Here is a 24,409-nt window from a genome sequence, read left to right as displayed (position 1 = left end):
GGAGGTGCCCCCATCCTCCATTATCTCCAATGGAATGTGTCTCTTTGGAGTTCACTCCCTTTGGAGTTCAATCATGCTTGTCACAATCTTGCTCCTGGCTCCACCTCCAAAGACCACAAATTCTTCCTGAGTTGGACATAACAACTCTAACTGGAAAACAAAAACTCAATCCAAATAGATATCACCTAAGAGCAAAATAACAAACTACATCAGGGAGAGAGAAGATGGAAAATTATCAGTGAATTTGGAAAGTTTACAGTAGCCATAATAAACCAAGGGCATAATTTAAGCCATTTGATTGCCCAGTCTCTGCTGTCAATAGCATTTCTCACAGTAAGGCTAAACTATGAGCATGGTTTGACAGCTTAACTCAGCAAGAAACCAAATTATGAGTACTCCTGGTTTGTATACCATTAAGGATTTCAGCCTCCACCATGAAGTATCATTTCCCAAAAGTTAGCCAACACAGATGTGATACTTACTGAACAGCTTTTCTCTTCATTCCTTTTCCAATGCATTTTCTCATGTTTCTTGGCTGCTGTGGAATTCAAAGTTACATGTGTTTGCTTGCGAGGATTTAGGGCTAGGATATTCTGCAGAAAAAAAGAAAGACATTTTCTTCAAAATAAGGGACAGTTCAGAAAGAGCTGAAGTATTCTTACCCACAAAATGGCTAAATCACATCAATCTTCCTCTGCTTAAAGAAAACAGAGCAAGACTAACTGCATACGAAGACCCACATATCAATTATTTAACATTTGTTTCTTTTTTTAAAAAAATGGAAGATGTCTTGATCCTCTTTATAGCTTTAAAAAAAAAATATTTGGGTCCTGAGTATTTTAATTAGAACTAAGACATACATTAGCTTGCCCTAAAATTATTACATCTCCTACTGGATATTGTTGCTCAGTAATAATTTTCATTTTATATGTTCTCTCTAAAAAGAAGGGGGGAGAGTAGACATTAATTAGTAAGAGAGTAGACATGGAGAGAATTTCTAATATACTATTCCAAATATGTGTACATACATATGTAAATATGTACATGTATGTACATATGTACATACATATGTAAAATGTGTACATACAAATGTAATTTGAGTTTTTGGGCTGCTATGGAAACTCATTTGGTCACATTTTATTTAGACATACACATTTTGTTTAGACATAGATCAGCAAAAATCAGATACATAGATCTGACTATGTAGAACCCATCCCCAACGTAGAACCCATGCCTCCATGCCACCTGAGACCTTTCCTAGTGCCTGCCAAGTGTTTTTAATAAGTGGGTGAGACAGGGCCAGATTTTGTCCAGCATGGCTTCTGACTGGCCACTTAGGGTGGAAATACCAGGGGACTCTGGGGGTGGAGTCTGGAGACTTTCCCATTCCCTAAAAAAGTAAATGATTAAAAATACAGCAGAGCAGTTCCCCTAAATAGTCTTCATTTTTCAGTCTCTCTTTTTTGTTTTCAAAGGGTTCACCAGCAGCTGCATTTCCACTAAATGAAATTGAAATTTATAATAATAATAATTTTTAATTTGTATCCCACCCTCCCCACTGAAGCAGGCTTAGGGTAGTATGAAATCTGTCATACCCCCACAAGTCTCTTGACAGGCTTTGGTAGCATTTCCAAGCATGGCTTTATTAAGGGACACACATATACTCACAAAGCAGCCAAAATAAACACAAACAGTTTGCAAGCCCACACTTTTGTGACCTAACTGAAGCAATTTACTCGTGGGAGTTGCTGAATGTAACAATCTGCTGTATTTCAACCAACTTCTTCAGACTAACACAGGGAAACCAAAGTAAGGAACTGAGGGGGTGGAGTTTTCCTCCATCTCATAATCAGGCTCAAGTTAACTATATACTATATGTTTTACTATATTAACAAGTTCTGAAACAAATGCAAAACAGAGAGACTCTGCTTTTTTCCTTTTTCACACCCTAGGAAAAGGCTTTGCCTGCTCACCCTGCTCCCATGTAGCTTTTTTCCTACTGAGATTTAAAGGCATTTCCAAACACAGTTTGCAAGCTTCTTCTAAACCTGCCAAGATTTAAAGGCACATCATGGCTGTTGGGGAGGGGCTTCCCCTGACAGCCAACTGGCTGGTGGCAGGGAAGAGTCTGTGAAACTGGGGGGTCCCCTCCCTGGAGCTGGGGCTGGCAAGTCTATGGCCACTAGAGATCTGACTGGCTGTGCAGATTTTTAAAAACGTTGCTTTGGCTGCAGCTACCACCACAGTACACGGTTCTTCGCTGTGTGACTGAAGTTAAGCTACAGATATGCAGGAAAACATTTTTAAACAATTGTGTTCATTTAAAAAGTCATCATATTAAGCAGAGTTTTTGACTGAAAAGTCAAAGAGAAACTATTAGAGCAGGAGTGCCTAGCACCACAGTGCACACCAACACTTCTTGGTGCCCTATAAACAGGGCCAGCTTTTCCACTAGGCAAACTAGGTGCTTGCCCAGGGTGCCGGCCCTGGAGGAATGCCAGATTGGGCGCCCACACCTTTGTTTAAAAAAATTCCTTCCCCTCCCTTCCCAAATCACTGCTGTCTTCTCCCCTTGCCTTGCCACTGCTTCTCCCTGCATCTCTCCTGCTCCGATCGCTGCTTCTTTCCCCCGTTGCCACTGCTTCTCCCCGCCTCCTTCCCCTCCTCAATCACTCTCCTGCTCCTCGATCGCTGCTTCTTCCCCCCATTGCCGCTGCTTCTCCCCACCTCCTTCCCCTCCCTGATTGCTGCTTCTTCCCCCCATTGCCACCATTTCTCCCCGCCTCCTTCCCGTCCCCAATCGCTGACTTCCCCCATTGCCTTGCCACCACTTCTACCCGCCTCCTTCCCCACCCCAATTGCTCCTGTCTTCCCCTTTGCTGCCGCTTCTCCCCACCGCTGGGCTATGAAGGGGCAGCAGGGAGAGTGGGGACGAGGGGCAGCCGGCAGCAAAGCTGCCTGGGACACTGAGGGCCCTAGGGCCAGCCCTGCCTATAAACTTTTATAGGAAGTTTCTGGGGCCAGGCAGGGTTTTTGCCCAGTGAAGTTTCTGATTGACTGTGCAGATTTTTTAAAATGTTGCTTTGGCAGTAACTGCCACCACAGCACAAGGATCTACACTGTGTTATGAAGTTAAGATGTGGCAACCATTTCGTGGCTATCTCTGCCTCCTGCAGCTGCCATTTTGTGGGAGTCATTTTGTTGCTATGCTCACCATGCCATGCCAGAATTCCAAATATGCCAACAGGCTCCAAATGATTGGGAACCTCTGTGCATAACCACACTCCTTGACATTTTGTGGCTCATTCCACTTCTTGCAGGAGCCATCTTGTGGCTGGCTCCACCATCCTGTATCAAAATTCCAAAAATGCCCACAGCTTCAAAAAGGTTGGGGATCTATGGATAAATAAATCATGCCACTCTCCCATCCAAGAACAGATTTTCAACTTTTAAAATGTGTTCATCTTTTAAAGAAGATCGAACATACATTATATGTTTTCAAAACCCTGGCATCCTGCTTCAAACATGTAATAGACAAAAGACACATAAATGAAATCATATTTTAATGGCTAATAAGCATATTTGCTATTTGCACATTGGCGGTGTAAACTGGGTTTGCACCACAAAGGAAATATGCATAGCAGGTTTTGATTTTAGATATATCTATACACATCCATATCAATGAAGCTATAGCAGGTTCATAGAGGCAGTATTAACTCCACAGTCTTTCTACATTTGAAAGTACAGTAATTATATCTGCAAACCAGGTCGGAATGCTAGACTAATGAAGGAGTTAAAAAAAAAAGCACATGGTACATTGAGATGCTGGAACTAATACAGAGTAATCTTGGACTAAAAGCAGAATCAAATGTTGGGCTACAAAAGATTGTTGTAGGGGTAAAAAGGATGGGAGGAAGAACCAAGTACACTTCTCCTTAAAGGAACAGCAGGATTAAAACTAAATGGGCAAAAACATGGAGGTTTAAGAGAGTTTTCATGCACTGATGGTACATTTTCTAAATGTTTCAGATAGTCTCTATAGCAGGGGTGGGGAATGTCCATCCTCTGCTATAGGGCACTTGGTCTGGCCTTCAGGGATTGCTGGGCCAAGCTGAGCCACATGGTGGCCTCCTTGGGGTCCAGCTGGCTGGTGAGGATCATGAGGTGCAGCCACACTGTGCAGCAGCCTCCCCAGGGGCTGGCCGGCTGACAGGGATCGTGGGGCCTAGCCGCACAGCGGCCTCCCTGGGGCCTAGCTGGCTGGCCAGGATTGCTGCGGGGCCTGGAAAAGTCAATGTTACAGTTCAGGTATGTTTCCCCCTCATTTCTTTATTTCCTTTTCTATTTCTTCTCCCTATTTCTTTGTTTACCTTAATTCCCCTTTCTTCCCCTTCTTTATTTTCCTTTATTACCCTCTCTTTCCCCCATTTCTTTATTTCCATTTCTTTCCATTTCTTCCCCACCTTTCTTTATTTCCCTTTATTCCCATTTTCTTCCCATTTCTTTATTTCCTTTTCTTCTCCCCTTTTATTTCCTTTTATTTCCATTTCTTCCCCCATTTCTTTATTTCCCTTTATTCTCTTTTCTTCCCCCCATTTCTTTATTTCCCTTTATTCTCCTTTCTTCCTCCCTTTCTTTATTTTCCTTTATTACCCAGCTACCACTAGTTCAATTTGAATTTGATTATCCCAGATGGTGTGGCCTAATATGCTAATGAGTGTGTGACCTCATATGCTAATATCAGGGAATGTGGTCTAATATGCTAATGAGTTCATGCTGGGCTTTTTGTACCAAAAAAAGCCCCAGACCTAGGCATTTGCCTAAGGCGGTGGGTCGGGGTGTGTGTGTATGTCAAATTAGGCTCTTCCCACATGACTTCAAATAGAAAAACAATTATTTGCATTAATTTTGCTGGCCTGACTCATTCTCTCTCGGCGGAGCACTGTTTTTTAAGCTGAGTGCTTTGGATGGCCCACGAATGATGCTATAAATATCCAAATGGCCTTTAGCAGAAAAAAAAGTTCCTGATCTATAGCAGCTTGGAACCGCTGTGGTGAAAACCACCATTGCAAGGCCACTTTCACCCGTTTTGGCACTCTTACCTGGAGCGGCTTCCTCTGAGCAATGGGTGTCTGGAAGGGATGTAGGAAGGACTGGATGGGTCGTGTATGGGAACGTGCCAATTGCACAAGGTCCTGGCACGAGACTAAGAGTCCCACCAATTTTGCTAATCACTTGTGTGGTTTTTGCCTGCAACACTGAATGGATCAGTTGTGTCAGTTTCGCTTGTCTTTCCTGGGAGTGGAAGACTCTGTCTTCCCTGTTATTGATCTGCACCCCCTACTTTCCCCATTCCTGAACTTCCTCCTCCACCAAAACCCCCATTCTATGGGTCTCTGGGACCCTACCTGTTCCACAGGAGGGAGGAGGAGTTTGTTGCTGTCCTGTCCGCGCTGAGGCTTGGGATGTCCATGGGGCCACCGATGCGTGTGCTGCTGTCTCCACCCCGGTCATCTGCAGTCTCCGCCACTTGCCACCGTGTTTAGGGAGGCGTGGGGAAAACTGCAGCCACGTTCCTGGGTCTCCTGGCTTCTGCCGGCCCAGCCATCAGCTACATTGTTGTTATTTTGATCTTTTGCTTACTTGGGTATCCAAATAAGCACTGTTGTCTGGCCAATCAGAGAGCAGTGCTATTTTTTGAAATTGCTCTCTGTAGGGCCAGAGAACCTTTTTAAGGAGTCTTCCTGGCTGGACTCCTCCATTGCTGCTGTGTTGGTGTATGTTGGTTGGTGTGAGAGAGATTGTGCTGCTGCTGGCTGGCCCTTGGCTTCAGCTGCTGCCTGCTGCTCTCTCACTCAGCCTTACCAGACTTCCCTGGAGTAGAGAAGACAAGGTAAGACAGTTTTGGGGGTTTTCTTGTTTTCGTTTTTGTTCGTAAAAGGACTAGAGTCCCTTTACTTATCCAGATTTGGGTGGGTGAGTACTGGGTGGGTAGCCTATTTGGGGTTGGGGTTAGGTTCTGCTGGGGGTGGGGGGGTTTGCAAATTTGCCCATATCTTAATTTAGTGAGAGGACTTTAAAAAGTGCAGTATCTTTTTACTTCTCCTGATTTGGATGGCTTGGATTTCTTGGGGTTAGGGTGAAGGGGTATTTTTTTTGGGGGGGGATGGGGGGAGTTGGCAAAGTTCCTGTATTGTTAAAAGTTGAGTTTTTTACTGTTTTAAAAGTATTCAGTGTTTGATTTGTTGCTGCTGCTGTTACTCTTCTCTTCTGGTTCTTGGGGGGGGGAGGGGTGCTGTTTGGCCTAATTTCTTAAGTTCCTGTATTGTTATAAGTTAAATTTTTTACTGTTTTAAAAGTACTGTTTGATTTGTTGCTGCTGTGTTGTGCTGCTGCTGTTACTCTTCTCTTCTGGTTCTTGTGGGGGGGTGCTGTTTGGCCTAATTTCCATTGTTTAAAAGGCCACTTTTGTCCCCCTTTTTCTGGTTCAGGTTTTAGGGGGGGGGGGTGTTGTTGACTTATTTGGCCTGAGCTTTCTTGTTGGTGAAAAGGCCACTTTTTTCACTTGGCCTTTTGTGATTCTGCTGGTTTTGTTTTGGTTTTTTTAAATTACCTCTGGTTGGTGTGGGGGTTGGTGAGGGTGTGTGTGGGCTGTGTGTTCTGGGTCACTTTCTTGTTTTTATAGAGTAGATTGTGTGTTCTGTGGCAGGGAAGCTGGCATCTGGGTGAGAGACCGAGAACCAGCAGGCTTGTTGTGATTGGCCAGCTCTCCCCGTGTTGTTTGGGGCAGGGCTGGAGAGCTGGCATCTGTAGATTGTGTGTTCTGTGGCAGGGAAGCTGGCACCTGGGTGAGAGACCCAGAACCAGCAGGCTTGTTGTGATTGGCCAGCTCTCCCCGTGTTGTTTGGGGCAGGGCTGGAGAGCTGGCATGTGGGTTTGCTGCAGCCAGGCAACTGCCACAGTGATGCTGGCAACTGAGTTTATATTCGTTCCAGGCCTGCAGGGTTCATAGAGTAGATAGAGGGATGTAGTGCATTTGGGTCCCATAGAGATTCTCTGGTGTGAAGTTAGGTTTGGCTTTGGGTGCCTCAGGAATTGGACCCCCTGGTCCAATTTTTTTTTTTGGCCTTGTGGGTTTTGTGTGGGACAGTGCCCTGAAGCTGCACAGCAGTTTGGGGGGCTCTCCTCAAAACCCCCTGCTCCCCAGAGCCACTTTTCCCAGGACACTTACAGTGAGGAAGTGGCTAATTGGGCTTTCCCCATCATTGTTGGCAAAGGGCCTTTTGAGGAGCCCAAAGACAGGGACCCCCTGGCCCAATCTTTTTGGGACTTGGGGGTTTTGTAGGGGAGAGTCCCCTGCAGGTTCCCTGCAGTTTTTGGGGCTCTCCCTCAAACCCTCTGCCCCCAAGTAGCCTCTAATTATGCCCTATGTTGCCATTGATTTCAATGGCCCATAGGGTATAATGATGGAATAGGGGCACCCTCTTTGGGTGCCCCTGGAATGGGATCCCCTGGCCCAATATTTTTGGGACTTGGGGAGGCTGGAGGGGAGAGTCCCCTGCAGGTCTCCTGCAAATTTGGGGGCTCTCCCTCAAACCCCTTTCCCTTTAGGCGGCTTCAAATATACCCTATTTGCCATTGATTTCAATGGCCCATAGGGTATAATAGGGCCGTATATTCGGAAATAGCCGCGCATCTACCGTATATGCGGCTATTCCGAATGCGGTATTCGACAGTATACGGGGATTCCAAATTTTCTCCCCCCGTATACTTCCGAATCCGTGTAATACCGATTTTTTTTTTTTTTGCACATCCCTAGTCCTGCTCTGGAGACAGGGCCAAGCAAAACTGAAAGTTAAGGGGAATAGCACCCCCTCCCGGAAGGAACTTGTTTTGCTGGCTGTGCCTACGGAGAGGAGGAGCTATATTCCCATAGGTCAGGACTGGCCCACTACTGGGACCACTGGAGAAGTTCACATTTTCAAAAGAAGAGTATAAATTTGTCCCATATCCGCTGAGCCCGTTTGGAGGAGAGAATATATGCAACTTTCTTATTTCATCCTTATCCTGTTGGGTAGGTCCCAGCTGAGAGAAAAGTGACTTGCCTGAGGTCATTCAGTGAGATTTACTTCTGAAAGGGGAAGGGATCATTGAAGGATGCATTTTTTTTTCTTTTGTAAACAGAAAGGCAGTCTTGTGCTACCTCACTGAGTCACTATCATTTAATTATGATTCAGTGATGTCTGCATTATTCAACAATAAAATAATCCAAATTATACAATGGATAGGGAGAGACGGGGGGGGGGGGGGAACCCCCGAAGTGTTGAGTTTTTCTAGGTTTTAAGCTTTTAACAACATGTCAGAATGAAAAGCAGTTGTTGAAGATTCTACCCCACCCCAACTCCCGGATCACTGCATCTCTATGGCAGGAAATACTTCACCCCTGAATTTCTAATTGTAACCAATCTGTTAAGAACGGGAATTCAGCCAGAAAAAAGCTGGCAGACTTATGTACAAATTTAACCTCCAAAGCCTTCCATTCCAATGATAGTATATTAACTTTCTTTTTAATTGGATGCATACATTTCCAAATATAGCATTTTTAATGGACTACAGCATCTCAGTTCAGACATGCAGCAGGGAGGTGGAACTGAAGTAATACGCAGAAAGAACAGCTTGAACTACTCCTCTTAATCACAGAAAGCCTCTCTTTGTGAATCAAGCTCTTCGCATTAATACCTGATGTGCTACAGACCCACTTTGTGCAATTTCTTCTCCTTTGAAAAGGGAAGGGAAGTCACACAGCAGATTTCCACACAGTCAGAGTCTCACACAGTTCACCCCAGAGACTGCTAGAAAAAGCAAAGGAGGAGGGGAAGGACAGAATAAAAACTATATAGTTTACCCTCAGCTCTTTGGAAGAAAGGAGGGATTCATAACATCCCACCACTATGGTATTTTAACATGGCCCTGGAACTAAATGGGGGCTTTATTTTGACTTTTCACAATTACCCATTGTTGCTGCAGACAGGCAAGTTGCTGCGGATAGGGAATTTGTAGCCACATCACTTGTGGAAATCAATTATTCCAAACCCCAGGATAACCCTATCAATTTAAGGCAGTAATTTATGTATCAGATGAAAACAATTCTAACTCACAAAAGCTTATGCTGGAATAAGTTTTATTAGTCATCAAGATGCCTCTGATTTCCTGGTTTATTATTAAATCAGTAAGATATAACCATTGCAAAAGTACTATTTTATGTGATTGTAAAAGCCTCCAAGCAGCCTCATGGCGCAGAGTGGTAAAGCTGCAGTACTGCAATCCTAAACTCTGCTCACGACCTGAGTTCGATCCCAGCTCAAGGTTGACTCAGCCTTCCATCCTTCCAAGGTCGGTAAAATGAGTACCCAGCTTGCTGGGGGGAAAGTGTAAACGACTGGGGAAGGCAATGGCAAACCACCCCATTAAAAAGTCTGCCGTGAAAACATCGTGATGCGACATCACCCCAGAGTCGGAAACGACTGGTGCTTGCAGAGGGGACTACCTTTACCTTTTTTAAAGCCTCCAATACATTTTAGGTCTGCCAATCCCCAGCTGGGGGCAGGGGACCCCTCCAGTTTGGAGGCCTTCCCTCTGCTTCAGAGTTATCAGAAAGTGGTGGGGGGGATGTCCACTGGACACTCCCTCATACTGTACAGACAGGTCTCCATAAGGTATAAAGGGAAATCAATCTGTGAGTATCTGAGGCTCTGTGGGTGGCTATGTTTTGAGGTAGAAGCATCAAATTCTCAGTATAGCACCTAGTGCCTCTCCTCAATCCCCCTCCAGCCCAAGTTTCAAAAAGACTGGACCAGGGGATCAAATTCTATAAGCCTCAAAAGAAGGTGCCCCCATCCTTCATTATTTCCAAATGGAGGAAAGAGATTTAAAAGGAACATGATCCCTTTAAATGTGGTGGCCAAAACTCTCTTCGGCATTCAGTTCTGCTTGTCACAACCTTGCTTCTGGCTCAACCTCCAAAGTCCCCAGATATTTCCTGGCAACCCCACATTACACCAAGTCCTACTTCACATGTTAAGCTGTTAGGCACATGTCTGTGCAACAACAACAAAACAAAATTGAGCAGCATGTAAATCACTAATGTGATTATGTTTCACACACATTTTGCTATACTTACATGGAGTTCATATCCTGGAAGCTACAGTCAATCACTCCAAAAAAGTGTACTGGATTGTTTGGGGAATTAGGGAGTTACAAAAATACAGTATTTGGGGGGTTTGGGCAGGGCTTTGTTTGTAGAACAAGCCCAGCAGGAACTCATTTGCATATTAGGCCACACTTCCTATATCACCATTGCTTTACATAGGGTGTTTTGTAGAAAACCTCAGCCAGGGCTAATTTGCATATTAGGCCACACACCCCTTACACCAAACTAACTGGAGCTGCGTTCCTGTGCGTTCCTGCTCAAAAAAAAGCCCTGGGTTTGGGTATACTGAACCCAGAAAATTTCAATATTTTCTAATATTCCCATATCCCAATATTGGTATGGTATTCAGATTCAGGAAATATTTGAGTTTGCCCATTTTTGGCTCCATTTTACCCTATGGGGACCATTGTAATCAATGGCACTCATAGGGTACAATGGAGAAACAATCTGGAGACTATTTTTTTTAACGGAGAGGCACCTAATTTACCACATAGCTGCTGGTGCCTCTCCTAACCCCCCCGCCCCCAGTTTCAAAAAGACTGGACCATGGGGTTTAATTCTATTCACCCCAAAAGTAGCTGCCCCCATCCTCCATTGTTTCCAGTGGAAGGGGAGAAAGGCATGTATTCCCTTCTCCAAGCTGCACAACTCTATGGTGAGTGAACTCCAAAGGCATTTAAGGGGCTCATAGTCCCTTTAAATGCCTTCTCCAAGCTGAGAATTTACTCCAAAAGCATTTAAAGGGACTGGAAGTCCCTGAAAGACTGAAAGTCCCTTTAGCTGCAGCTATCTGGCTATCCCCAAAAAAGTCCCTGAAAGACTGAAAGTCCCTTTAGCTGCAGCTATCTGGCTATCCCAAAAAAATTTCAGGGTGTCCATTTTTGGATAGCTGTAGCCCACTAGCTAACCTGCTGAAAAAAATACCTGGAAAATGTTGATAAGGTATTTTGGGGCTCATTTTACCTCAGAATTTTTACCTTTGATGTCACCTGGCCTTTCCCCTCTATGCTGAACAAAATATTTTGCTAATTTGGAATATAAAAACTTTTCAAGTGCCATTTAAGTCATATAAGTTAAAGGGGGTTCCCATTCTTCCCCTCACTTTCCTGGGTGGACCAAACAGTCAAAATATTACACTGTGACAGGGTAGGACACCAGAATTCTTCAGGAAAAAGAAAACAGACAACTGGGATGGCTCAGTCACAAAAGAGAAAAAGAAACAGAGGGAAAATCTTGCCTCTAAGGAAGGAAAGTGGATAGGGACCATCATAGCAGGCTACTTGGCATTCCAAGTGTGGGAGAAATGTAGGATATAAATATTTAAATACATGAATTTATGTATAGAACATCTTCTTTAAACAGTCAGAAACCAGGTGTTCCTCCATGCCCTACAATTCCACAAAAATTCTACCATGATGGGCAAATACTACTACTACAAGATTAAATTTCTCCTTGCAACCCAACTGTGCTACTATTTGGCACCTTCACTTAAGTATCCTATCCATACACTACCCAGAGCAGTGCCAGAAATACAACATTGTGCCATAGTCAACTGCAGGCAGATATGTCAGTGCAGATGATACGAATGAGAAACAGCTTTATTTCCATCTTTGTAGCTGGGAAGTCCCCATCATTAGGCACATCAAAATGCATTGACTGAAAGTTAATACTATTATATCAAAAAACACCGGTTACCACCTTAAGCCTGCTTCATTTATACAGATCCACTGGTCAAGATGTACTCTCAAAAGCTAAGCAACGTAAATAAAAACAACCGTTTAAAATGCTGATAACTTTGTGATAATCTAATTGATTAGACTGATTTATGTAAAGGTGGCTTAGATTTACATACACCAAGCATCTATTTGGACATTCGTTTATTTCCAAAAAGAAGCATGCAAACTAACTGGTGACTTGCAGCAAAACTGAGAACCTTATTTAAAAGTGTTGGTCATGCTCACCACATTTCTATTTGGCATCCTTTGTACACATGCAGCTGCCAACAAACCCCACCTTTCTGGCCTTCCATCTTGAAACACAAAATCAGCTCCTTTCTGCTTGAGGCCAAAGAACAAGCATATTATTTATTTTATTTGTAATCTGCCATTCTCACAAGTCAAATTACACAGAGAAGGTCAAATACAATCAACAAGATGGGACACTAAAAGATCAAGAGCAAGTGGAAAAGTAAGTAAGAGTCTACCTACTCATATCACTACTAAAGGAAGAAAATAGCCTTTCCAGAAAGGAGTCTCACCAATACCTAGCTTTTGGGCCACTGATTAAGGCCTTTCAAGTGATTACTCAGTTTGCTGCTGTTAGACAAAAATGATCTTGCCATGGTGCATGTGCAGATTTGGGCTGAAATGGAAAGTGGGCCACATTCATACTCCCTGACCACACACAGTAACAGGGCATGGAAACTAAGCAAAATCACTTACTTAAATGCTAAAACTGCAATCCTGTTCCCACTCATATGGAACTAAGAAGCACTAACTTCTCAGTACAAGTGTGCAGGATTCAGACTCTATATTCCCACAAGCAAAAGGGTAGCTTGGAAAATAAATGTCCATCCCTCTACATCTGTAGATTTTAAAATATTGATATTGTAGAGCTAAGCTGTGCATGATCAGTTCTATGCATGGCACCAGTAGCTAGAGGTCAGCACAAGCAGGCATTACATGCGGGAAATTAACCCTGGCTACAAAAAACAAGCCTGACAGTGTCCTGTGCAAATCTGTTCCACCATTAATTCTGTGTATTTCTAGTTTATGTTAGCACAACTTTCAGTTACTTTCCTCATTTATACTTAACTCAGATGGTCAACCGGATGAAACATTGGTTAAGAGAAGGAATAATCTAAAACAAAATTTTGCTTTTCTATCTCCCCATCAAGATTTATTTGCACATAAGGCAACTTATCTGGGATATCCCATGATGGATCATGTCTTAAAAGAGAGACAGAAAAAGCCACATAGCGCTGCAATAGCCACACCATTTCATTTTATTTACTTTAAATTTGTATCCCACACACTTAGCTGAATATAAGTTTCCTTGGCAGTGAATATTAAACACACACAAACAACTGTTGACATGTACACATATAGATGACTAGAACTGGCAATATACACTAGTAACAATCACCTTGATATTCTGTTATCCTCCACCGCTAGACGAAAAGAACATTTTGTACCAAGCAAGATTAGAACACTACAAAACTGTTCTGAGAATTAGTATTCAACTTAATGTTGTTGTCTAGTAATTAAACATAAGCCCAGTTTCTAATAACAGTGGTTCTTCTCTTCCTTCATCACATGCAGTCACTATTAACGGATTCAGAGCCATATCTACAATCAGGGGGGTTTAGGTAGAAAAGGCCCAGCAGGAACTCATTTGCATATTAGACCACATTCCCTAACATCACCATTGTTTTACACAGGGCTTTTTTGTAGAAAAGGCCCAGCAGGAACTCATTTGTAAATGAGGCCACATCCCCTGATGCTGAGCCAGCCGGAACTGCGTTCCTGTGCATTCCTGCTCAAAACTGAACATTGTATGAAGCCATGATTCCACTAAACAGTCATGAGGACATCCGTTTCTTTCAGAGCTTGCCTGTTTTTTAAAAATATGGAAAGTACTACCTCCTCAACACAGCAAGTTTCCCTTGAGAAAATCAAACACCTGAGGAAAAAAATCAGATGTCCACAGGATTCCCAATCCTCAGGTCCCAGTGGGGGATCCCCCGGTTTTACAGGCTTCCCCTGCCCCCAGCCAGCTGGCCAGCGGGCAGAAGCCCTGCCCCCACAGCCACCAGTACCTCTAGATCTCCCAGAGGTTTAGAAACAAATCTGGTTTTAAAGTGTGTGTGTGCGCGCGTGACTTTAAAGTTGAGCAGGAAGCAAGAAGTACTTCATGGGGAAGGAGCAGCAGCAGCCTCTGGGAACACATTTGTTTTGCTTTCGTTGTTGGGGGGGGAGAAAGAGTGTGTACTTTTCAGAAGTCTTTGTAATAGTGTGTATCTGTCTTTGTGCTTGTTTTGCATTGTTTTCAGAGTCTTTGTATAGGAGCCTGTTTATGGGATGGAGGAAAACTCCACCTCTCTCTCTTTTTATTTGCCAGTGTTAGCCTGAAGAACAGCAGTTCCTGTGAGCAAAGCCCCAGAGAGATCACAAACATGTGAGCTTGCAAACTCAGTGCATTTTGGCTGTTTTTTGTGTGTTTACACTTTCCTTTACTAGAATTGCAGCTATTGTGGGATGAGGAAATGATGACTATTCAGGTGAACTGCACTACTGTATTTTTATGCATTTAGTTTGGAAATGGGAAAGTCTGGCTCCACCCCCAAACTCCCCAGATATTTTCTGAATTAGACTTGGCAAACCAAGTGTCCATGTAAATTACAATCTCCTCTATGAGCATCCCAATACTATGGAAATATTATTTTTCTCTTCTAAATGGCAAAATGGTTTGTTTTCCTCATATATACTTTTTATTTTATTGTTTTAAAAACCTTGTGGGATATAATATCAGGCCTCTGCTGTAATCTCTCCCAGTTTGCCATTATTTCTTACAAAAACCATCCTGTCTCATTTCTGTCTTGTAGGTTTCTTATAGCTTCAAATTGATCCACTCTATATTGTAAATGTTTTGTATCCTTTTGGGCAAGTCATCAGAAGCAACAGCCCTGCCGAGAAGAATTCCATTAGGTTGTAAGAGCTCTTGCAAAAAATAAATAAACTACTACCCTGATGCTGTGACATGTTTTATGCAAAGCAGCTCCAATTAAAACTTTTGAGAAGTCAAACAAAAACCTTGAAAAGATTCCCTGGCAGAAGATGATGGCCTTCACAAGACATTCTAAGCATCTGACTCTGGAATCAGCAGAGTTCCATACATCATAATTTTCTCATTCCAAGTCCTGACTGCTCTGGATGCCTTTCAAAAGGAAAGTGTAGTTATTTTTTTAAAAAAAGACAACACTAAAGGATGAATTATTTTATACCAGGAAGGACTATTTAAAATAGGAGAAACTCCCTATATACCACAAAATAGGGTGTAAAGCATATGTCCCAACTAAAGGACATGTCACAATTCTGCAGAAGCACAGAAAAATCACAAAGGTCACACATGGCTTGTTTGCCTTGGCTTGGATGCTACTGGGCAGTGGGGAGACTTTCTGCTTCCCCACAACACTGTGGTACTTCAGTGCACCTCCTGGGTCTTCCCCATCTTTCCAACAATCTTTTCCAAACAAACAGCATCATTAAAAGCTTTTCACTTGCATTTTCCCTCCTCCCAAACCCTTTTCCACCATTTTTACCAAAAATAAAATAAAAAGTATTTTGATCCTGCTGGAGAGAGAGGAGAAGCTGCATGGCTTGCTTTGCTAACAGTCCATGCTTGCCTATCCCACCTACCTATATGCAGTATATTTGGCCACAAGACATGTACGCTGTCTGGTATTTCCACTTGCATCTTCTGAGCATGCACCAATGTTATTACCACCAACTGATGAATGTCCCCTACCATGCAGGCAAAAAAACTAACACATCTACTCTAATGCAGTTGGCTTTCAATAACATGCATGATAGCAGGAAGGCTCAGACATCATCATTTGGGCATAGTTGCTCCAAGACCTTTAAGCAAATACACAGGTTTATTTGGGTAATCCAATTCTTCCATAAGACAACACAGTTCACAGAAACAAAGAGAGTTCTTTCTTCTGCATGTGGCTTGAGAAGGGGCTATTTCCTGAAGCAGTCCATATCACAAGAGGGCCCCTTGAACCTCCAGCAGTCATTTTTCAAGGGAACATCTGGGGAAGGGGAAGCTGATTAATAACTATTCCCATGAACTGACTCCATTCATGGAAGTGCTGAATGACACTGATGGAAAAAAGCAAAATGAAATCTTTGTACAATAAGGGATTTCATTTTTTTCAAAGAGAATCATAACCTTGCCCTGGGATATACATTCATGCAAAAGTTGGGTCTACTGTTAATGGTTTATTATTATAAACCATTGGGGGGAGGGGGGGTGGGCTCCCTCTTGGGTATCCTGCCCCCCCAGGGAAAGTGTATGCGCAATACATAGCCTTCCTTTCCCGGTGTAGTGAACGCCACGTGGTCACTGTCCAGCTATGCCTGGCAGATGGTCACTACAATGGCCTCTCCTGCATTACTGCATCCGTGGTAACACCTTCCCGCTGGTCCCCCCCCCGTTTCTCACAGAGTTTGCCACGTCATGGTGCGACCGAATGTCCGGCGGTATAACCGGATGGGCAGGCTGGGCTCACCAACCAGCCAAGAGAAGGAAAACTCTAACATCAAACCCGGGCAGATAGAGCTCGTTAATGTAACACCTACCACCTGGAGGACTCGCTGCCGGCGTCCCGGCTTACTGGGCCATGACAGATGACCCCATGGTGAAAGGGTGGAGCCAGTACCGCGCACACTGTGCTTCACCTAAAAATTCCTCTGCGCAGGCCTGAAGGGCATATCCACATCCACAACCCACAACACACCAAGTCCTGCAGCGATGGGCAAGGGGTGAAACGGCAGGTGGAAGATGCCACTGGAAGCCGCAGTCCCGATCCTGCATGTAGGCGGTTCAGGGTATTGGTCGCCTGATGCTGACCCGGAGTCGAAAGCATTTTTCGGCAGCACCCTGAACGACCAAACAGCACTGCTTGCTCCACACGGAGAGGGGCCTAGAAAAGGTGGCCTAAACAAAGCTAGTCTCCCCCCCCCCCAGTTGGCTAGCCGCGGTCAACGGGCATCCTTACTTGCGGTCAAAAAATAACAACAAAGAAAAGGCATGCACCTGCCTCACAAAGTGTGCAAAGACTAAAGCTTGCGTGTTGGAACATCAGAACCATGCTTGACACAGTAGACAGTGGTTGCCCTGAACAACGCTCTGCTCTAGTTGCCCACGAACTTCTCAGGTTGAATATTGACATAGCAGCTCTCAGTGAGGTCCATTTCCCTGAGGAAGGTAGTCTTCAAGAATATGGTGCTGGCTATACCCTCTACTAGTCGGGTAAGTTAAAGGCTGAGAGCCGCCTTTCTGGCATTGGCTTCATGGTCAGGAACTCCATTGCCTCCAAACTTGAAAACCTGCCAACAGGTCACTCAGATCGCATCATGTCCATGCGCCTCCCACTTCAAAACAAGCAGAATGCAACACTCTTCAGTGTGTATGCCCCAATCCTTCAAGCAGATCCTGCAGAAAAGAACAAGTTCTATGCTGATCTATGCAACCTCGTACGGAAGACCCCTACAGAGGACAAGGTGATCATCCTTGGCGACTTCAATGCCAGAGTAGGTAAAGACTCGGAAGCCTGGAAAGGAGTACTTGGCAAGCACGGCATTGGCAACTGCAATGATAATGGGCGCCTCCTGCTAGAATTCTGTACGGAGCACCAGCTCACCATCACCAACACTATCTTTCAGCAGAAGAACAGCCTGAAGACAACCTGGATGCACCCACGGTCCAAGCACTGGCACCTTATCAACTACATTCTGGTGCGCCAGAGAGACCTTCGAGATGTCTTACACTCCAGTCAAGAATTGAGGACCCCAGTTGTCCCACAGACCCTTCTCCAGAAGAACTCTGGGAACACCTAAAAACTACCATCCTGTTGATCTCTGAAGAAGTCCTCGGGTTCTCCACAAGGAAGAACAAGGACTGGTTTGACAAGAACAATCAAGAGATCTAAGAATTACTAGCGAAAAAGAGATCTGCCTACCAAGCACATCTTACTCAGCCCTCCTGTCCCGGGAAAAAAGCAATCTTTCGCGCTGCATGTAGCAACCTCCAACGCAAGCTTCGAGACATTCAGAACAAGCGGTGGGCCAAGCTTGCAGAGAGAACCCAGCTGTGTGCAGACACTGGTGATTTAAGAGGGTTCTACGAAGCCCTGAAGGCAGTATATGGCCCATCATATCAGGCTCAGAGTCCCTTGCGTAGTGCAGACGACCAAGTGCTCCTCACAGACAAGGCATCCATACTGAACCGGTGGTCAGAGTATTTTCAGGTTCTCTTCAGTGCCAACCGCGTAGTTCAAGATTCAGCAATCCACCTCACCCCACTTCAACCAGTGAAAACAGAGTTGGATGAGATCCCCACCCTAGAAGAGACTGTTAAAGCCATCAAGCAACTGAAAAGTGGCAAGGCAGCGGGAGTTGATGGAATCCCACCAGAGATCTGGAAGCATGGGGGCACAGTACTACATAGCACACTTCACAAAGTACTTGTCACCTGCTGGGAACAAGGCAAACTACCACAGGACTTTCGCGATGCAATCATCATCACTCTACACAAGAACAAAGGGGAAAAGTCAGACTGCTCCAACTACCGGGGGATAACCCTGCTCTCCATCGCAGGCAAAATTCTTGCCAGAATACTCCTGAACAGACTGGTGCCCACCATTGCAGAAGAACTCCTCCCAGAGAGCCAGTGCGGCTTCAGAGCTAACAGGAGCACCACCGACATGGTATTTGTTCTCAGGCAGCTCCAAGAGAAATGCAGGAAACAGAACAAGGGTCTATATGTGACTTTTGTCGACCTTACCAAAGCTTTCGATACCGTTAGCAGGAAAGGCCTGTGGTTCCTCAGCATGATCATCCAGCTACATGAAGACCAGCGAGGCCAAGTCAGACACTGCAACGACCTCTTGGAGCCCTTCCCAATAGGCACAGTTGTAAAGCAAGGCTGCGTTCTCGCGCCAACTCTCTTTACGATCTTCTTTAGCATGATGCTTCAAAGAGCCGCAGTAGATCTAGATGATGACGATGGTGTCTACATCCGCTATCGCACCGATGGCAGCCTGTTCAACCTGAGGCGACTAAAGGCTCACTCCAAGACAATGGAAAAACTTATCCGAGAGCTACTGTTTGCTGATGATGCTGCACTCGTCTCCCACTCGGTATCAGCTCTGCAGCATATGACGTCCTGCTTTGCAAAGGCTGCCAAGCTATTCGGCCTAGAAGTTAGTCTGAAGAAGACAGAAGTTCTCCACCAGCCTGCACCCCAGGAAGATTATCACCCTCCCTGCATCACTGTGGGTGAATCAGTTCTGAAGACAGTCCAGCAGTTCAGCTACCTGGGGTGCATCATCTCCTCAGATGCCAAGATCGACAAGGAGATTGACAACAGGCTGGCAAAGGCAAACCGTGCATTTGGCCGACTGCACAAAAGAGTGTGGAGCAACAAGCATCTGAAAAAAGGCACAAAGATCAATGTTTACAAAGCGGTTGTGATGACAACCCTCATCTACGGCTCCGAATTGTGGGTTTTATACCGTCATCACCTGCGACTCCTTGAGCGCTTTCATCAGCGCTGCCTTCGCACCATCCTTAACATCCACTGGAGTGACTTTGTGACCAACACTGAAGTCCTCAAGAGGGCGGAGGTTACAAGCATAGAGGCACTGCTGTTGAAGACGCGGCTGCGCTGGGCAGGGCATATTTCTAGGATGGAAAACCACCGCCTTCCCAAGTTTGCTCTGTATGGCGAACTTTCCACCGGCCATCGAAATAGAGGGGCACCAAATAAGAGGTACAAGGACTCCTTGAAGAAATCCCTTGGCACCTGTCGCATCAACCATCACCAGTGGTCTGACCCAGCCTTAGATCGCAAAGCATGGAGGCACACCATCCACCAGGCTGTCTCTTCCTTTGAGAACGCACGCATAGCTGGTCTTGAGGACAAAAGGAGATTGAGGAAGAATCGCACTGCTACAGCACCAACCCCAAATTAGACTTTTCCCTGCAGCCACTGTGGCCGGATCTGCCTGTCCCGCATTGGTCTTGTCAGCCACCAGCGAGTCTGCAGCAGACGTGGACTACTGCACCCTTCTTAAATCTTTGTTCGCGAAGTCAAGCCGAGAGAGAGATTATCAACTAGGATTGCCAGCCTCCAGGTGGGGCCTGAAGATCTCCCACTTTTGCAGCTGATCTCCAGCTGGCAGAGATCACCTTCCTTGGAGAAAATGGCTGCTTTGAAGGGTGGTCTGAATGGCATTGTACTATGCTAAGGCCCCTCCCCTCACAAATCCTGCCCTCTCCCAGATCCATCCCCAAAGTCTCTGGGAATTTATCAACACAGACCTGGCAACCCTATTAGCAACACATCATTCATAGGCTTTGGTTTTGCTAACTGACTTCTACAAAGGTTGTCGCTGGTGAGAACATTCAGGATGTGACTCAGACTGCATACAACTTTCCCTATTTAAAAAGCAGCCACAGTATATTCGTTTGTTAAATTAAAAGTTAACAAAGATGTACCTTCAGTAGAAAGGCCAGTAGAATTTCTCAATTCACTTACAATATTTTCAGTTGAAAAATAAATGCTAAATGCAAAATTGATTGTATGTGATTGGGATTTGCATGGCGATCCCAAATAGAACAGAACATACAGATTATAGGCCCCAGTCCAAAGGCAATTACAAAGTAAAGAAATCCTAAAAACACTGACACTGTTAGTCACAGTTGAACTCCACTGAAATGCATAGGAGCTAAAGTTTTATTTGACACATTTGCTGCAAACACAACCAAATGATTCTCAACATTGTTCATAATCCACATTAAGATGCATAAAATAGCACAAAAATCAGTAAAACAGCCGCATAAAACTTGCATACTATAGAACAATTAGAGAATTACAGGAACAGCAACAGTAAAGATAGCAGCAGCAAAAGATAATAGGTAAAATAGCTAGCAACCACAATAATATATCATTAAGCTTTGGAAAAAGAAGTCCTCTAGCATATACAATGAATAAGAGTAGGTGCCATGTGAATGGCTTGCAGACTGGGAGGGAATTTCATAGTCATAGATAAATAAATTTCCCTTTATTTAACTGTAAATGAAGCCTCAATTATCTTTGCCTAGATTAGGGCCATAACAGATACCTTTGCTCAGAAAATTAATTCCAAACCCATTCCTTACTTTACTTTCCAGCAGGGGTGGCCAAACTGCAGTTCGGGAGCCACGTGTGGCTCTTTCACACATACTAGGTGGCTCTCAAAGCCCCCACTGCCGTGTCGGCCAACTTGAAGAAGGCATTTGTCTCTTTAAATCACTTTTCCAAGCCAGACAACAGCTTGGAGAAATCATTTAAAGTTTCTGTCCACCTTTCTCCCCTATCTATTTACCTTCCTTCCTTCCTGCTCTCAAACACCTGATATTCATGTCTTGCAGCTCTCAAACATCTGATATTTACTCTATTTGGCTCTTATGTTAAGCAAGTTCGGCCACCCCTGCTTTCCAGTATAATCCACAGTGATTTCCAAAACATATTACACAGCCCTGTTTATTTCAAGTATTTTATCACTTTTATCTATGGGCAAGCTATTGTGGACTTTCTTGACCAGTATCTGACACAGATCTATGATACCCTTAGACCAATGTCTTTAAACATATCAGTTAAGATTCATTATGGGTGTTTAAAGATTAAACATTTCCCAGTAGACAGGCACCACCAATTTGTCAAGCATGATAAGATAAGCACAAAGGAAACTCTCCCAAAGAGTTAAAGTACAAACTCCGTGTAAGACAGAGCTGTTCTGCCAGGGTTTTAACTAAAGCGGTGGACACTTGTCAATCTGGGGCCCCTCTGGTGTAGCGGCCCTGCTGAAATCATTCTGTTGAATTGACCCAGTACTGTAGCAGGAATCCCCCGCAATAGGCAATTGATGGTTGGTTCAGTGACAGATGAGGCCTGAGGCAGGATCAGGAGAACAGCTTTCTCTTTATTGAAGTAACATGCATATGGATCAGGCCCATGTGGCTCACACCAAAAGCTGTGGGTCTGATCTTGATCACAAGCAGAACATTGGGTTTTATACTGTTTTAAAATTATACAGCAGCAAAAATCAAGCAATCATCTGCCTGGATTTTTATTTGAATAGCATGGCCGGGGCTACGGCTGGTTGGGGAAACCCTCAGATGTGGGGTAGAGAAAGAACGAGGCCTCTGGTGACCATCTGGGCTTAGAAACCTCTCGCTCCTGGAGCCTGATGCAGTGGGGCTCAAAGGAACCCCTAACCCTGGTGGGGGAGGAAGGGCCAGAGTAGCTACTTGGGACCTTGTCATCATGGAATGCCTAACCCCCCGCGCCGGAGCACCCAGGATCAGTTGGACTATGGGGACGTGATCTTCCAGGGGCTCTTCATCAACATGGAAGAGAGGAGGGGGTGCAGCAGGGACATAAGGAGGGGGCCATTCAAACTCAGCTATATCTACCCCTGGAGATAAAATAGGATAGACAGGCTTGGGCTTAGAGATCGATTTTGACCCTTGAGCCACCACCCATTGTTCAGAGCGAGATACTTCTCCGATTACAGAGGGACTCTTTTTGTGAGCTGCCTTCAGTGGCATTGCTCTCGGTTTCAAAAGCAGAACAGTTTTTGTTAACTTCATGCATTGCTTACGCCAAGAAGGCGGATCTAAAAGCAAACTGTACCAAGAATCAATGTAGGAAAACTGGTCCAGGTGGTCTCCTGGTGGAGTGGTAACCACTACATAAACTTTGCATGCTATTTCGGTGAAAAAGTTGCTTTCAGCAGGCCAGCCCACGCCAAAGGTGGGCCACTCCCTCTCACAGAACAATCTCAGCTGAGCAGGGGGTCTGTTCTCCCTGGCTATAGTCATTGGTGAATGCCTCATCAAAATGGGGCTAGCAAACAAAATGAGAGCTTCCCATATTTAGACAGAGTGAGAGTGACTCAAAGCTAAGGCAGGCTCCTCTTCAAACACAAACTCTGTGGCTGCATCTAAATAAACCTCCCTCACTGCTTGTATATCTACAGGGTCCCCTGGGTGCAATCCAAGGCTGAGAGTTTCATCCCACCAAAAAAGATCTGCTTCCACAAGGCTGGAGGAATATAAATGCAGGTCTGGCAGGCTAGTAGGGCCAAAACAACGGTAGCAGTCTAATGAGTGGAAGACGGTCAAATACGGCTCAGTCTGGACAAGCTGTTCTACCCAACCCTCTGTGCAGCCCATGATTTCTGGCCCAACATTCTGGTGTGTCACTTCCCACACACGAATGTGGTCCCCCACCTTTTGCATGAGGAAATACCACCAAGTCCAGAAGGGACCCCAGACCCCGCAGGGGGCTTTACTTTGGCATTTTAACACCCAGGCAGCCGTGGTGTGATCTGTTCCTTTCCACAGTTGTATGTTGTAGCTGGGACACAAAGCAGTTTCCCAGCAACAAGCCAATTTGCCTTGGGTGTCAACCCAGGGGCTAACTAAATTACAAAACCTCTCTTGTGGGTTCCAGAAAACCCAATCGTTTTTGTGGAAATCGGGGGACCCACTCATATAGCAATATAGGGCCAAGAAATATCTCAACCCACCCAGGGCCCCAGACAAACAAGACAGCTAAACACAAATACGAGGGAGGGGAGCACAACGGGAGCCTCAAACAGCCACTTCCTTGTGTTCGCCGATCACTGCAGTCGCCTGAGTGAGAACCAGGCTACAAACGAGTCCAAAATCGCTTCGTCATGATTGCTGCTGTCAGCAATGTAACGTCTCAGTCACGCCTCATGCACACTCTCACATTCCACAACCTGTTTCCCAACTCTCCTGGCTAGGCAGACACCAGTCCAAGGCTGCTGGCAGGGAAAACAGTTCCCTTTCCTTCAGCAGGCTTTTAAGAGTGCTGCCGCGGGGTGATCAGACCCACCTTCCCTCTGAGACGTGCAGGAGCCAAACAGTCTCACGCAGAGGGGTCCTATTCCCACAATGCCAGATTCACACTTGCCCTCCAGAGGCCATCTAACCATAGCTGGTTCCTGTCGCCTCTTCACAACCCATTAGGCTCACAGAGGACAGTCAGCCAAATAAGGCTGGGAGCTCCTACCGAGGCTCTAGTCTCTCCCAGCCACCACCTACGGCTGGCTGGGGGCTAATCAGTGGGGGATAAGCTCCCCCTCTCTTTAGACCAGCCACATGCACCAGAAAACATGTAGCAGGAATCCCCTGCAATAGGCAATTGATGGTTGGTTCAGTGACAGATGAGGCCTGAGGCAGGATCAGAAGAACAGCTTTCTCTTTACTGAAGTAACATGTGCATGGATCAGGACCATGTGGCTCACGCCAAAAGCTGTGGGTCTAATCTCAATCACAAGCAGAACATTGGGTTTTATACTGTTTTAAAGTTATACATCAGCAGAAATCAAGCAAACTG

General features: G+C 45.0%; 1 protein-coding gene across 4 annotated transcripts in view; it reads right to left on the bottom strand.

Annotated features, from left to right (window-relative positions):
• DPYD (dihydropyrimidine dehydrogenase) overlaps nt 1–24,409 on the bottom strand; it is an 833,908-nt gene that overhangs the window by 755,386 nt on the left and 54,113 nt on the right. For all 4 annotated transcript variants that reach the window (XM_060232210.1, XM_060232211.1, XM_060232213.1 and 1 more), the window contains exon 2: nt 483–593. In XM_060232210.1, coding sequence (XP_060088193.1) covers nt 483–593 — 111 coding nt within the window. The remainder of the gene's footprint in view (nt 1–482; nt 594–24,409) is intronic.

The sequence above is a fragment of the Heteronotia binoei genome, chromosome 2 (genome assembly GCF_032191835.1).
Source record: "Heteronotia binoei isolate CCM8104 ecotype False Entrance Well chromosome 2, APGP_CSIRO_Hbin_v1, whole genome shotgun sequence".
Taxonomy (NCBI): Eukaryota; Metazoa; Chordata; class Lepidosauria; order Squamata; family Gekkonidae; genus Heteronotia; species Heteronotia binoei.
This window is presented reverse-complemented; position numbering and strand designations above follow the sequence as displayed.